A 15925-nucleotide genomic window follows, 5' to 3' on the forward strand; every position below is an offset into this window, starting at 1 on the left:
AGGATTTTGACCCAGCGACAGTGAAGGGACGGCGATATATTTCCAAGTCAGGATGGTGAGTGACTTGGAAGGGAATTTCCAGGTGGTGGTGTTCCCATCTATCGGCTGCCCTTGTCCTTCTCAATGGTTGTGGTCGTGGGTTTGGAAGGCGCTGTCAAAGGAGCCTTGGTGAATTTCTGCAGTGCACCTTGTAGATGGTACACACTGCTGCAATTTTCCACATAGCTGGGTAGATGAGAGTGTTGTAGCTGTACTGGAACAGCTTGACCAGGAACATGGCAAGTTCTGGAGCACAAGCCTTCAGTACTATTGTCGGAATATTGTCAGGACCCATTGCCTTTGCACTATCCCAGTGCCTTCAGCCATTTCTTGATATCACGTTGAGTGAATCGAATTGGCTGAAGACAGACATCTATGATTCTGGGGACCACCAGAGGAGGCCGAGATGGATCATCCACTCGGCACTTCTGGCCTTATCTTTTGCACTGATGTGCTGGGCTCTTCCATCATTGAAGACGAGGGTATTTGTGGAGCCTCCTCTAGTGAATTGTTTAATTGTCTATCACCATTCACAATTGGATGTGGCAAGACTGCAGAGCTCAGATCTGATCCGTTTGTTGTGGAATCACTTACCTTCGTCTATCGCTTGATGCTTATGCTGTTTGGCATGCAAGTAGTCCTGTGTTATAGCTTCACCAGGTTGGCACCTCATTTTAAAGTATGCTGTTGCTGCTCCTGGCATGCCTTCCTGCACTCTTCATTGAACCAGGGTTGATCCCCTGGCTTGGTGGTAACGGTGGAGTGGGGGATATGCCAGGTATGCCTAAAGGTTACAGGTTTGTGTTCGAGTACAATTCTGCTGCTGCTGACGGCCTACAGCGCCTCATGGATGCCCAGTCTTGAGTTGCTAGATCTGTCTCAAATCTATCCCATTTAGCATGGTGGTGGTGCCACACAACACAATGGAGGGTATCCTCAATGTGAAGGCAGGACTTCGTCTCCACAATGACTGTGTGGTGGTCACTCCTACCGATACTGTCATGGACAGGCAGGTTGGTGAGAATGAGGTCAAGTAGGTTTTTCCCTCTTGTTGGTTTCCTCAGCAGCTGCCGCAGAGCCAGTCTAGCAACAATGTCATTTAGGGCTTGGCTAACTCGGTCAGTAGTGGTGCTAGCGAGCCACTTTTGGTGATGGACATTGAAGTCGCTCACCCAGAGTACATTCTGTGCCCTTACCATCCTCAGTGACTTCTTCCAAGTGGTGTTCAACATGGAGGAGCACTGATTCATCAGCTGAGGGAGGGCAGTACGTGTTAATCAGCAGGAGGTTTTCTTGCCCATGTTTGACCTGATGCCATGAGACTTCATGGGATCCGGAGTCGATGTTGAGGACTCCCGACTGTATACCACTGTGCTGCCATCTCTGCTGGGCCCATCCTGTCAGTGGCACAGGACATACCCAGGGATGGTGATGGTGGTGCCTGGGATATTATCTGTAAGGTATGATTCTGTGAGGATGACCATATTGCTTAACTAGTCTGAGAGACTAGTCCCCAGATGTCGGTAAGGAGGACTTTGCAGGATCGTTTCCGTGCCTTGGCCGATGCCAGGCGGTCCATCTGGTTTTATTCCTTTTTTGTGACTTTGTAGTGGTTTGTTACAACTGAGTGGCTTGCTAGGCCATTTCAGAGGGCATGTTAGAGTCAATCACATTGCTGTGGGTCTGGACCAGGTGAGGACAGCAGATTTCCTTCCCTAAAGGACAGTAGTGAACCAGTTTTCACAACAATTGACAATGGTTTCATGGTCATCATTAGAATTTTTATTCCAAGATTTTGATTGAATTCAAATTCCACCATCTGCCATAGCAGGATTCGAACCTGGATCCCCAGAGCATTATCCTGGGTCTCTGGATTACTAGTCCAGCGACAATACCACTAAGGCATTGCCTTCCCCTAGCTGTCGTAATGATAGAAGAGATAGATGCAACAGGCTCTATATCTGAATACTCAGGTTTGTGTTGATTTGGCATTGACTAATAACTTGGAGGAGTTGATGAAAAGGCAGGGTTTCTAAAAAAATGAACACCTACTTTTTCACAGACATTTTTGCAGCAGCAATCTTGTCTCAAAGAGCAGTCCATTAGGCATGTCCATCGATGGAAAAAAGAGCAAGGATTTAAGCTATCAGAAATTAGTCCAAGTTCCTTGGCAGCCATTTCTGCTTTGAAGCTCGCCACCCCAAAATCTCATCTCATGACCCCACTGGGGGATCATTTGGGAAGCCCTGATCCAAAGATTCCTCCCAGAGCCTCATTGCATTCCATCTCTGCAACCTTCGCCAGCCTTATATTATGTTATGTTGTTAAAGGCACTATATAAATGCACATTATTATTTTTGACGGAAGTTACTTGCAATATTTTAACATTTGTTACTGGGACCAAGCAGGATGACTAGTATAAGGGAAACATAGGATACAGAAATTTTGGCCAATTATGAATAATTTTTATACTGATAACTATGTAGTAATGCACACTGGAACTGTAAACATGGAATGTGCATTGTGTCACCTCAATTCTACAATGACAAGAACATAAGTAGTAGCAGGAGTGGACCATTTGGCCTCTCAAGCCTGATCTGCCATTTAATATTTTCATGGCCAATCTGATGGCGGCTTTAACTCCACTTTCCTGCCTGATTCCCCCCACCCACCCATAACCCTTGACTCCCTTGTAGATCAAAAATCTGTCAGGCTCAGCCTTGAATATATTCAACGACCAGCCGCTACTGCTCTCTGCGGTGGAGAATACTAAAAATTAACGACACTCAGGTGAAATTCTTCCTCACCTCACGTCTTAAATGGGAGGCCCCTGATTTTTAAACTGTACCCTCTCAAATTCCCCACGAGGGGAAACGTTCTCTCAACATCTACCTTTTCAAGTCCTTTCAGGATCTTGTGTGTTTCTACAAGCTCAGCTCTCATTCTTCTAAACTTCAATAAGTATAGGCTCAACCCTCTAAATTTTTCGTCATAAGACAGCCCCTTCATTCCAGGAATCACTCAAGTGAACCTTCTCTCAACTTCCACCAATGCACTTCCTCCTCTTAATGAGGCCAAAACTGTATGCGGTACTCCAGGTGGAGTCTCTCCAATGCCCTGTACAGCTGTAGCAAGACTCCCCAACTTTTACACTCCATCTCCCTTGCAACAAAGGTTAACATTCCATTTGCCTTCCTAATTACTTGCTGTACCTGCATGCTAACTTATTGTGATTCATGTATGAGGGCGGCCAGAACACACTGTACCATAGCATTCTGCTGTGTCTCTCCATTTAAATAATATACAGCTTTTCTATTTTTCCCACCAGTGGACAACTTCAATTTCCCACATTATACTACATCTGCCAAATTTTTGGCCACTCACTTAACCATGATTTTTTTCCATTAACTTTGGTGCCTACTACCTACATGTTACAGATTTCAACATCAATCTGGCTGGATCTAGAAAAAAAACAAATAGGAATCGGTAAATGTTGTATAGTTATTGGTATGGAAGATTGGTTACACTTTATGGCAAACCTTACTATGAAGTAATTATAGTAAACATTTATTACTGGGAACAAGCTATGTGGCAAGTGATAGTTCTGAGGGATTCAGGGATTTGGATCAATTAAGAATAATTTTAAAGTGAATAAATGTAAGGTAATGCATGATGCAAATGGAAACATGACATTTATGACCCAAATGTTTAATTCCTCTCTGGCCACAGGAGAGGTGCCAGAGGACTGGAGAACAGCTAATGTGGTTCCGCTATTTAAGAAGGGTTGTAGAGAGAAGCCAGGGAACTACAGGCCAGTGAGTCTCGCGTCAGTGGTAGGGAAACTATTGGAGAAAGTTCTGAAGGGGAGTATCTATCTCCACTTGGAGGGGCAAGGTTTGATCAGGGATAGTCAGCATGGCTTTTTCAGAAGGAAGTCATGCCTAACAAATTTGATTGAATTTTTTGAGGTGATGACCAGGTGTGTAGATGAGTAGTGCAGTTGATGTAGTTTATATAGATTTCAGCAAAGTCTTTGACAAGGTCCCACATGGGAGACTTATAAAGAAGGCATATGCACATGGGATACAGGGTAATTTGATAAGGTGGATTCAAAATTGGCTTAGCTGTAGGAGGCAGAGGGTGATGACAGAAGGATGCTTTAGTGACTGGAAGCCAGTGTCCAGTGGCGTACAACAGGGATCTGTGCTCAGTCCCTTATTATTTGTCATTTATACAAATGACATAGATGACTATGTGGGGGGTAGGATTAGTAAGTTTGCGGATGACACAAAGATTGGTTGGGTGGTTAATAATGAGGTTGAGAGTCTTGGACTACAGGAAGAGATAGATGTAATGGTCAAATGGGCAGATAAGTGACAGATGGAATTTAACCCTGAAAAGTGAGGTGATACACTTTGGAAGGAGTAATCTGACAAGGAAGTATTCAATGAACGACATGACGCTAGGAAGTTCTGAGGAACAAAAGGATCTTGGCGTGTGTGCCATAGATCTCTGAAGGCAGAGGGGCATGTTAGTGGGGTGGTGGAAAAGGCATATGGGACACTTGCCTTTATCAATCGAGGCATAGATTACAAAAGTAGGGAGGTCATGTTGGAGTTGTATAGAACCTTGGTGAGGCCACAGCTGGAGTACTGTGTGCAGTTCTGGTCGCCACATTATAGGAAGGATGTGATTGCACTGGAGGGGGTGCAGAGGAGATTCACCAGGATGTTGCCTGGGATGAAACATTTAAGATATGAAGAGAGGTTGGATAGACTTGGGTTGTTTTTGTTGGAGCAGAGAAGACTGAGGGGCGACCTGATCGAGGTGTACAAGGTTATGAGGGGCATGGACAGGGTGGATAGGGAGCAGCTGTTCCCCTCAGTTGAAGGGTCAGTCACATGGGGACATAAGTTCAAGGTGAGAGGCAGGAGGTTTAGGGGGGATGTGAGGAAAAGCTATTTTACCCAGAGGGTGGTGACAGTCTGGAATGCGCGTTGCCTCACATCCTTTAAAAGGTACCTGGATGAGCACTTGGCACGTCATACCATTCAAGGCTATGGGCCAAGTGTTGATAAATGGGGTTAGGTAGGTCAGGTGTTTCTTACGTGTCGGTGCAGACTCGATGGGTCGAAGGGCCTCTTCTGCACTGTGAGATTCTGTGTTCGTCTTCTTGGTAAATACTGTGGCAAAGTAATTATTTAATATTCTGTCATTTTATGCAAGTTTATCATTGTGCATTCCTTTGTGGCCCTATCCCTATCTGTGTGTGTCAGCGGTTTGCCACAGGGTTATGTTATGTCAAGTGCAGTTGCATGATTCACTAGCTTACTGCAAAGAGGGAGCAGAGTGCATCAGTTTCTCCTGCTGGTACACAGGCCTTGCATCACCAAGGATTCTCTGTGCCTCCTCATGATGGCACACAGCAACTAGGCACCCTACAGTTCTAGGTTGCAGGGGATCTCAGAGGAACCCAGGCCCCCAAAGATACGATATACAGGCCCACCGTGTGGACATGTTCTGGCATCCAACAACTAGGTCCCAGCTACAGGTCAAATAGTACCCAGTACCTGTGTGTCCAACTCAGGAGAGTCAAAGGCATTCGAGTGGAGTCCTGCAGGTGCCTGGTGATCCCTTGCAGCAAGCAACAACCGGAAACTCCTGCAACTGAGTGGGCTCCAGACACAGGCCTCCACAACGACCCACTTCCTCTGGATTCAATCTATAAGGTCAAGATGGAGATGCAGATGCTGGGCAAATCTGTCTCCAAATCCTGCCCAGGCTATGCAGCCAAAAAAAATGGAGTGGACACTTTATCCTTTAGTCTTACCCAGCAAGGGGATCAATGCAGAGAAGAGTGGTTTATTGGTTATAAGCCCAGCTTGATTGGTATTAAGGAAGGGTGCCCATGGGTTTTTTCTGACAATGGGAAAGGCCATCGTATTCTACTGGTCAGTCACCACCCACCTCTAGTTGGGCAGCCCCCAGCCAATCAATCAGGTACTGACCAACCAGCGCCTGCCTTCCTCAATGGGCATGTGATGATTAGAGATTCTATCCTGACAAGCAGACAGTAAATGGGTACCCAAGAAACAAAAGGTGAAGATTCTCCAGCTTGGAAACTGAAATGTTAGACCTGTGGGTCCTGGCATGCATGAGGCCATACAGTAAACAGACAATGTATGTGAGGTAACATTGATTGACTGTGAGCCACACAAGTTCAAGACTGACATCATTGCTCTCCAAGAGACTAGATTTGCCAACACTTAATCAATATGTGAAGCCAATTATACTTTCTACCGGCATGGAAAAAAGTGCAGATGATCAACGTGAACATGGAGTAGGCTTTGTTGTCAACAACAGATTGATGCAGCTACTTGAGATACCTATCACAACTTTTGAATGCCTCATTTCTCTTTGCCTACCATCAGATGGAGATTTTGTCACCATCATCTTCACTTAAGTACCAACTTGTGTACCAATGTCAAAAACAAAGATCACTTCTACGACACTCTGGGTGATATTCTGGAGCAGCAAACACCATTCTACCTTGCTTTTGTGTTTCTCAGAAAAGCATTTGACACTGACCAGGACAGGCCTTTACTGGATACTAGAGAAAATCAGCTGCCCTCCCAAACTTGGCAGTCTCATACAGTCCTTCCATGAAAACATGCACGGCACCATTCAGTTCGGCAGCTTCACCAGAGTTTTGAGATCAAGAATGGGGTGAAACAGGACTGTGTCTTAGCTCCTACTGTGTTTGGTATCTTTTTCTCAGTCCTATGCTTTCCCTGACAAGGAAACAGTGTACCTCCACACAAGATCAGATGAGAAACTCCTCAATCTGTCAAGACTGAAAGCAAAGACTTAAGTGTGGCACGTCTGGATCAGAGACTTTTTTGTTTGCTGATGTTACGCCAGTTGCTCAGACAGATGATCAGCTCCACAGGCTTATGGATTATCTGTCTTATGCTTGTGTCATGCTCTCCCTCACCTTCACCATCTTTGACAGCACCTTCCAAACCTGCGGCCTCCACCTCCCAGAAGGTGGAGGGCAGCAGATGCATGGGCACACAACCACCTGCAAGTTCCCCTCCAAGCCACACATCAACCTGTCTTGGAACTATATCACCATTCCTTCACTGTCACTGGGTAAGAAAATTCTTCAACTCCCTCCCTAACAGCACTGTGGGTGTACCTACGCCACATGGGCTGCAGTGTTCAAGAAGGGGGTTCACCACCACCTTCTCAAGGACAATTCGAAAAGATAATTAATGCTGGCCTAGCCAGCAATGCCCACATCAGTGAAAGAAAAAAAATCTTGTCGAGAAAACAGTGATTATGGAATAGGGTGTTGAGTCCCACCTGTGATCAGACTCAACACGCCACTGGAAGCAGTCAGCAAATTCTGCTACCCTGGAGCTCCAGAGAAAGAACCTGTCTCTTGATGAAGATCTCAGCGCACACAGTGCCAGACAGCCAATAACTTTGGCTGACTAACAAAATGGGAATGGAAGAACAACAAACTGACCCACAGGGCCAAGGTGCTTATCTACAAGCCCTGTATCCTCAGCACATTGCTGTATGACAGTGAAGCCTGGACTCCTACACCTACCAAGTAAAAGGCTCAATAATTTCCATCACCGGTGCCTATAATGCATCCTTGGCATCACATGGAACGACAGTCACCAATGAAGTGGTCCTTTCTAGGGCAAACATGTCAAATATGCTGGCGCTAATCAAAAAAAAGGCGGCTTCACTGTCTTGGGCATATGCACAGGATGAAACATGGCCACATCCCTAAGGATATGCTATCTGGGGGTAGCCCATACCAAGAAATTAGTCGGGCATCCAAAGCTTCAATTCAAGGACTCTGTAGAAAGAGACACGAAAACTCTCAATATCAAATCACAACAATTGGGAAATGCCATCTGATGATCAATGCAAATGCCGAAACCAGCTATGGGCTAGAGTTGGCCACAAGGTTCTAGCATATGGTTTCAGAAGCTCCAAAGCAGATGCCAGTCTTGCAAACAAGATGTCAGCAGAGGTGATCCGCAAGATCTGGAAGGAATGACTTGACGTGTGGCAGACTTTGCCTTTCCAGAATCGGCTTGTTCAACCATCATAAGACGTGCAGCAGATGATTGCATGTGACCTCACCAAAGTTCTGAGGCTGCATTCCCATCATCTCTCATAGATGGAAGGATGGCAACCATGTGTCCGCAAAATACGTCACTACTACCGTGATAATTTCATTGTAGCTTCCCTTTGTTTGCCTATTTTTTTTGAGTTCTTTACTCTGGTTTCATGTTATTTTGTCATCCTCTCCTTTGTTGTCTATGCGCTTACTCTGTCACTTTCTCCAGTTTCACTTTTGTTCTTAATTCTTTATTTATCCATGGTATGTCATTGCTGCCTAGTTTGTTCTTGATTTTTGTGCGATATATTTTCTCTGGACTCTACAGAGCACTGTTTTAGATCTTTTCTACTGCAATTTTAATATCTGTCAGCCTGTAAATTTTTCCAGTTTATTTTCCCTAGTTCCATTCTCTCCCCCTAAAAACCAGTTTTATTTCAAATTTATTTCTTGTTTAAATCAGTGCAAAAGATCAGAGATAACTGATTTGCACTGGATATAACTTGCACTTGAAGTTCTTTGATCTTTTCTGATGGTTTGGCTAATTTCAGATGGTCTACACTGGAAAAGGCAGCACAACCTCACGGAAACTCGACCAAGTTATGTTCAATTCCTGATGCATACAAATCATAATGAAACAAAACTCAGCTAGAACCTACAGATGTGCACAGGACCACAATCAGGCCTGGTTTTGCTGTCAACCTTCCCGCGTCACTGATGCTCAGCAGTCAAAACTCAAAACATGAAGAGTATGCATAAAGTGCAGAACAACGTCTGTCAATAGCACTGAAATTATATCCCAGGATGAATCTCACATTCAGGAAAGCAGGAAAAGGCTTTTTTTTAAATGATCTGATTGAGGGATATTAATGTTGGTGATTGGACCTCTTCCCACTTCAGGCACCCGAGTATCAATGTAAAGCTGTCTGACTAGTACAGTACAGGCAGATGCTGAGTCAAACACTCTCAAGTGGATTATGTTTAAGGCCTGACCTCAGAAGATCACTTGTTACCGCACAATTGACTTCTTTCCCTCGTTATCATCCTCGAACCTAGGAACATATGACTTAAGAGCAGGAGAAGATCATTTAACCTCTAGAGCCTGCTCCGCCATTCATTAAGATCATGGCTGATCTGGCTGTGGCCTCAACTCCACTTTCCTGCCATTCAATTATCTCAGATGGATTTTGGGCAAGGAAAGAATAAGGTTCAGCTGTGCTGTTCCTTGCAATGCTACAGTCACTCAGTCAAGGCCACTTGGGAAAGATATTGGTGGAATTGCAAATGCTTTTTTAATATTTCTGAGGTATTGGATGCTTTTGAAGCATCCATCAGATTACAGGAATGTAATATTACGATTGCTGTTATAAAAATTATGACTCAATAGAGGAGGTGAGGCAGTGATTGCCCTCGGCATCGAGGCAGCATTTGGCCAAGTGTGGCATCAAGGAGCCCTGGCAAAATTGAAATCAATGGGAATCAGGGAAAAACTCTCCACTGGTTGGAGTCAAACCTAGCACATGGGAAGATGGTTGTGCCTGTTGAAGGCTAATCACCTCAGTCCCAGGCCAAGGAACATTCGCACCACACAAATGGCAGCAATGACCATCACCAACAAGAGAAAATCTAACCATCTCCCCTTGACATTCAATGCCATTACCATCGTTGAATCCCTCACCCACACTACCATAGGGGTTACCATTTAACAGAAACTAAACTAAACCAGCCATATAAATACTGTGGCTATAAGAGCAGGTCAGAGGCTGAGAATTCTGGAGAGTAATTCACCTCCTGACACCCCAAAGACTGTCCACCATCTACAAGGCAGGAGTGTGATGGAATACTCTCCACTTGCCTGATGAGTGTAGCTCCAACAACACTCAAGAAGTTCGACACCATCCAGGAGAGAGCCGCCCACTTGTCTGGCACCCACCCACCAGCTTAAAGATTCACTTCCTCCACCATTGACACAGAGTGGCAGCAGTGTATACTATATGCAAGATGCAGTGCAGCAACTCACCAAGGCTCCTTAAACAGCACCTTACCATACCATGAGCTCTGCCGCCTAGAAGGACAAAGATAGCAGGTGCATGGGAACACCACCACCTGTAAGTTCCACTCCTAGCCACTTACCATCCTGACTTGGAACTGTATCGTCTTCACTGTCATGGGATCAAAATCTTGGAACTCCCTTCTCAGCAGCACTGTGGGTGTACCTGCACCAGGTGGACTGTAGCAGTTCAAGGGCAATATAGGTTTGGGCAACAAATATTGGCCTTGCCAGTGGCAGAATTTAAAAAATTCAATTTCTGATGTAACATTTATCAAAGCAACAAAAAAAGTATTACCATAAAGTAAACCTACACTACAAAAGATAATTATTACATTAAATGCACAAAGTTAAGGATTTACATATGTCTGGACGTGCTGGTGATAAGTTGTTTTGCTTCTGCATTCTATACCATGGTTAAATCAGTAATACGTCAGAGTGTTATGAGCAGAAAATAGGAAATGCAGGGCTTTTACTATAAGGCTGATAAATATTGGAACAGATTACTGGCATTAGTGATGGAACAAGATACCTTAAAGGGTGTCAAGAAAGAGCCAGAGAATCTGGTCATGAAATGGGATTTAGGGTTATTATAAACACAGAGGGAATACTAGACTCGTGAGGCTGGGTGGACCAACAGTATTCTCTTGCCTGAAACCGTTACTATGGTGTGTTAGTGTGGACTTTCACAGTCCACTCACATCTCATTAGGATAGTGAACCATTCTAGGTAGAATCCCACTGCTGCCATTGTATAGTTTGATTAGTTATGTTGCATTGGTGCAAAACCAGAAGTACAGCTCTACTAAAAGAAAAGCTCAAGTGCCATAACAACGACATCAGAGTAACAGGCTGTACAACTTAAAGCACTACAAATACTCAAGTTAATGAAACTTATGAGTGCCTTGTTTACAGAACAGTTATAGCATATTATATTACAAAGTTTGTTGTTTTGGGGCAAAATATTTAGTACCGTGATCAGTAGCTGGAGCTGCTGTACGTTTCAGGCATCAACCATAGCTCAGTGGTAGCACTCTTGACCAAATCAGTTGATTGTGAATTAAAGTCTCACTGCGCGCAGAATGTAGAATGACACCAGGGCAGTATTGAGGGAGCATTATACTTTTGGAGGTAATATCTTTTGGATGATATATTAAACCAAAGTCTCTTGCCTACTTTCTCAGCTAGATGTCAAAGTATTACGGCCATTTGACCCATCAAGTCCATGCTAGCTCTCTGTAGAGCAATCCAATCTTCCCCATCTTCTATCCCCATGTCACTGCAAGCTTATTTCCCTCAAATGCCCATCCAATTTCCTTCAAAATCAGTCATCATCTGCACCTCCACCATCTGTGTAAAAAGCAAGATCCAGGTCATAAGCACTCATTGTGTAAAAATATTCTTCCTCACATCCCCTATATCGCTTGCCCAAAACCTTAAATCTATGTCACCTAGCCATTGTACCATCAGCTAATGGGAACAGCCTTTGTCTGCCCCATCTGAACCTATCATAATCCTGTACATGTCTATCAAACCACCCCTAAATCTCCTTTGCTCCAGGAGAACATTTGAATAGAGACTTGGGTGTCCTCGTACATCAGTCGCCGAAGGCAAGCATGCAGGAGCAGCAGGCGGTAAAGAAGGCAAACGGTATGTTGGCCTTCATAGCGAGAGGATTCGAGTACAAGAGCAGGGATGTCTTGCTGTAATTACACAGGGCCTTGGTGAGGCCACACCTGGAATACTGTGTGCAGTTTTGGGTCTCCTTATCTGAGGAAGGATGTTCTTGCTATAGAGGGAGTGCAGCGAAGGTTTACCAGACTGATTCCTGGTATGGCGGGACTGACATATTAGTAGAGATTGAGTCGGTTAGGATTATATTCGCTGGAGTTCAGAAGAATGAGGGGGGATCTCATAGAAACCTATAAAATTCTAACAGGACTAGACAGGATGGATGCAGTAAGGATGTTTCCAATGGCGGGGGAGTCCAGAACCAGGGTTCACAGTCTGAAGATACGGGGTGGGCCATTTAGGACTGAGATGAGGAGAAATTTCTTCACCGAGAGTGGTGAGCCTGTGGAATTCGCTACCACAGAAAGTAGTTGAGGCCAAAACATTGTATGTTTTCAAAAAGAAGTTAGATATAGCTCTTGGGGCGAAAGGGATCAAAGGATATGGGGAGAAAGCGGGTGAGGTCTATTGAGTTGCATGATCAGCCATGATCATAAAGAATGGTGGAGCAGGCTCGAAGGGCCGAGTGGCCTACTCCTGCTCCTATTTTCTAAGTTTCTATGTAAGTGTCCAAACCAATATTTATCTCTCAACCAACATCAGATTATCTGCTCATCATCTCATTACTGTTTGAGATCCTGTTAATTGGCTGCTGCAATCCTTGGTGACTACACCAGCTGTGAAGTATTTTGGTGCGCCATAAGGTTGTAAAAGGCTCAATGGGACTTCAGAGCAGGAGTAGACCATTCAGCCCTTTGATATAAATTATCTCTTGATATATCTGCAGGCTGAGATGCCATAAGCTTGTGTTGCAGCTTGGAGAGTAAAGTCATACAGGTTCACACAACTCTGATATGTGACCATAAAAGTTGACTGTATATTTAGAAAACAATGAGAAAAAATAATTGTACATTGCTCTGGGCAAACCTTTACTCACATTTATACAAAGTGACTGACACTCAAAAAAAAACTATTTGACCAAGTTATCAAAATGTGCAGAATTGCTAAACATATATATTGGACACATCCATGTCCTCACCCATTGGGGTACTGATCTACGGACGTTGGACTGTGGTATCTTGCTCAAATGGCCATTCTGCTAATTGATTGTTGGACAGCAAGTGTCAATGTGCTGTCAAATGTCAAAATCATAGCTGAGCCCAATTATGTTTGTATCAAGGACCCAAATAGCTATTTTTCAGCAGGGAACTTTATACATTAATCAAAACCTGACATCAGGTTTTCAGGAGCTTGACATATAATATTCCAAACATCAGAGTTGAATCACAAAACATTCCACCTTACAATCTATTCACTATAATAGTAATGGATGAACTGATAAAGCTTGGTTTAATGCACTACGCAGGTTACTCCAATCGGATTGGCAATATAGGGTAGCTAGATTTAGATTAGGTAGTTGAAAAGAAAAAGTTTGTTTACTTCTTAAGCAAAGGCGGTGACAAAGGTAATTATTATCCATGTCCCAGTTTACAAAGTTACATTCTGTACTCATTTGGAAACATGGCAGTTTGCTCCTTCTCATGTGATCATTACTTTATGGATTTTAGTGACCTGTACACAATTTTATAAAGTGAACTAAAAATTGACCAAGACCCATACAATCAGAAACAGGATAGGTGACAAAAGAGATATCACTCCTCTTTCATCACAACCTATAGCTCTTTTACAGCAGATGGCAAAGCACCATATGACATTTGTTTACAAGAGAGAACTTAGTAGGATTAACCAGACTGAATATATTCTGTACTTCATATCGTAGAGAAACCTCCTCTGAATTATATTAATCGATAAGAAAGATAAAATTAAGTTTCCTGATAAAAATATATTGAAATGGCCCTTATTCCCCAGGGTATTAGCTGAACATGGCAATAACGATTACAAGGCATAGTGCTTTCGTAGTGACCGATTTCCAAAGTACATGGGTATAAAAAAAGATGAATAAGCAACCCATCCCTATTAATAAGAGGTAGTGAAAGACAAGGGAATCTGCTGCAATAAGGGATACTGGGAAACTAATGCAGTTTATTACTGCGCAGATGGGTGATTCAATGCAGTCAGCGGCTTTGTACAAATCAAAACAACGAGCATAACACAGTAAATGCATAATTGTAACATTCCCATATACCACGCAAAAATAAAATCACATTTATGAAATATAAATCTCAGATCTACGCGGGTTCGTTGGCTACCCGACCGGGGGAATAAAGAGAAAGCGCACAAATAATCATTACCGCAAAATTTCAATTTCAATTGATAAAATTGTTACCCTTCTCAAAGTACAAAGCAACAAAAATCAGGTGCTATATTCTGCTTCCTTCAATACGGCCGTTCTTCATTCTTCGCTACCAAAACGTGGAGGCTCAAAGATCTGTTCCTTTTTCATTGTTAAAAAGCTACTGCATATATCCTTTACAGCATGATGATAAAAATCACATAAAACGTATTTACTTCAAGTCCACAAGGAAAGTGTCTCATAAACTCCACTCGTTTCACATAATTAAACACGAACCCCCCCTCCCCCAAATAACTGGACGGGGTGTAACAATGAAAAAGACATCGTGTCTTTTTTAAACACATATGTAAACCACAATAGAAACCATTAGGCTGATTACTTAAAGTCTATCCAACTTGAAAAGAAAATACACTACTCGGGTGTGCAGTCGAAGGCAAGCTTAAACACAGCCTCGGTGTACTGAAATACATAATTTAAAAAATAAGATTTGCACGAATAAATGCACGATTAAGACCGAGACAAAACCAACAGCAAAAGGAGGGGGTGGGGGGGTTGTTTATCCACGTTAACAAAATGGTTAGCTGCTGCCCTGGGCTCTATTTTCAATTGTCTCTTTTAACATACAGGTATAAAAATGCTCCAAACCATGAACATCCTCAAGAGCAGCGATTACTTTATTAGTAACAGTAACTGAGAAAGGGTTTGAAAGGAGCCGAGATGTAAACAGGGCCTCTATCATTTACCTTGAAGTAGCCTCCCTCATAGAGCGTGTTGGGCGGCCCGAAAATCGCCACTTCCCAATTGTACAGATCGGACTCGTCCACCAGAGTGATCCTGAAACCTTCTACCGGCTCCTCCTGCAAACTCTTCAGTTCCAACATTAAGGCCTTCTGAGAGCTCGTCATCTGCTGCTGAGCCATGGTGGTGGGCGAGGAACCAGAGAGAGAGAGAGAGAGAGAAACAAGAAAGGGAAGAAAAGGAGGGGAGGAGGAGGGGGGGAGGGGAGAAAGAAAAGATAAAATAAACCAAAGGGGAGGGGGAAATAAAATAATAAAAACACACACACACCACACACACGCGCACACACAGAGCCGTAGGTTGACACCAGACGATGAACTGAACGACGCTCTGGACTCTTCAGTAAGTTGAGAGAAGGGGATGGGGGGGAAAGAGAGAGAGAGAGAGAGAAAGTCCTTCTTCCTCCTTCACAACGCCAAGTCTCTTCACCAGAAAAAATAATTAAACCAATTCTCCACACATAGGGGAAAATAAGTCGACCACCAACAGTTCATGAAGATGAGTATTTTTTATATTAAAAAGATGTTTATTTCGCTGCTTATTGTTACGGTTTGGTTTTATTTTTTTTCTCTCTCTGTAATGATTATCCCGGCCGTACGTTCCCCACACTGACAGCAATAAAATGGCCCACCAACACCAGCTGCTGCCGCTTCTACTGCGGCTGCGCCTCAGTCCCGGCTGGCGGCCGCCGGTACCCCTCCCCCCGCGCTGTGACATCACCACCGCCCATTGTGACGCATCCTTTCCCCGCCCTCTGCCATGTGTTGGCAATGAGGATTGAACATGCGCAGAAGAACCCCCACCCTGGTTTGGCACAGGACGTTCTCGAACAAGAATCTGATTCGTGAGCACCGTGTTTCACAACTGTGTCTTAAAAAGGAAAATATTTTGGAATATTTGTATATATGTTTAAG

At 43.7% G+C, this 15925-nt stretch overlaps 1 protein-coding gene across 3 annotated transcripts in view; it reads right to left on the minus strand.

The window, feature by feature from the left end:
* ube2r2 (ubiquitin-conjugating enzyme E2R 2) overlaps window positions 1-15640 on the minus strand; it is a 151012-nt gene extending 135372 nt beyond the window's left edge. The window contains exon 1 of one of the 3 annotated variants that reach the window (XM_078551377.1): window positions 14957-15640. In XM_078551377.1, the coding sequence (XP_078407503.1) occupies window positions 14957-15133 (177 nt within the window). In that variant the 5' untranslated portion in view covers window positions 15134-15640. The remainder of the gene's footprint in view (window positions 1-14956) is intronic. The other 2 variants (XM_078551383.1, XM_078551389.1) reach the window with 2 other exon arrangements.
* Window positions 15641-15925: the final 285 nt, after the last annotated feature.

Source organism: Cetorhinus maximus, chromosome 1, assembly GCF_964194155.1.
Source record: "Cetorhinus maximus chromosome 1, sCetMax3.hap1.1, whole genome shotgun sequence".
NCBI lineage: Eukaryota > Metazoa > Chordata > Chondrichthyes > Lamniformes > Cetorhinidae > Cetorhinus > Cetorhinus maximus.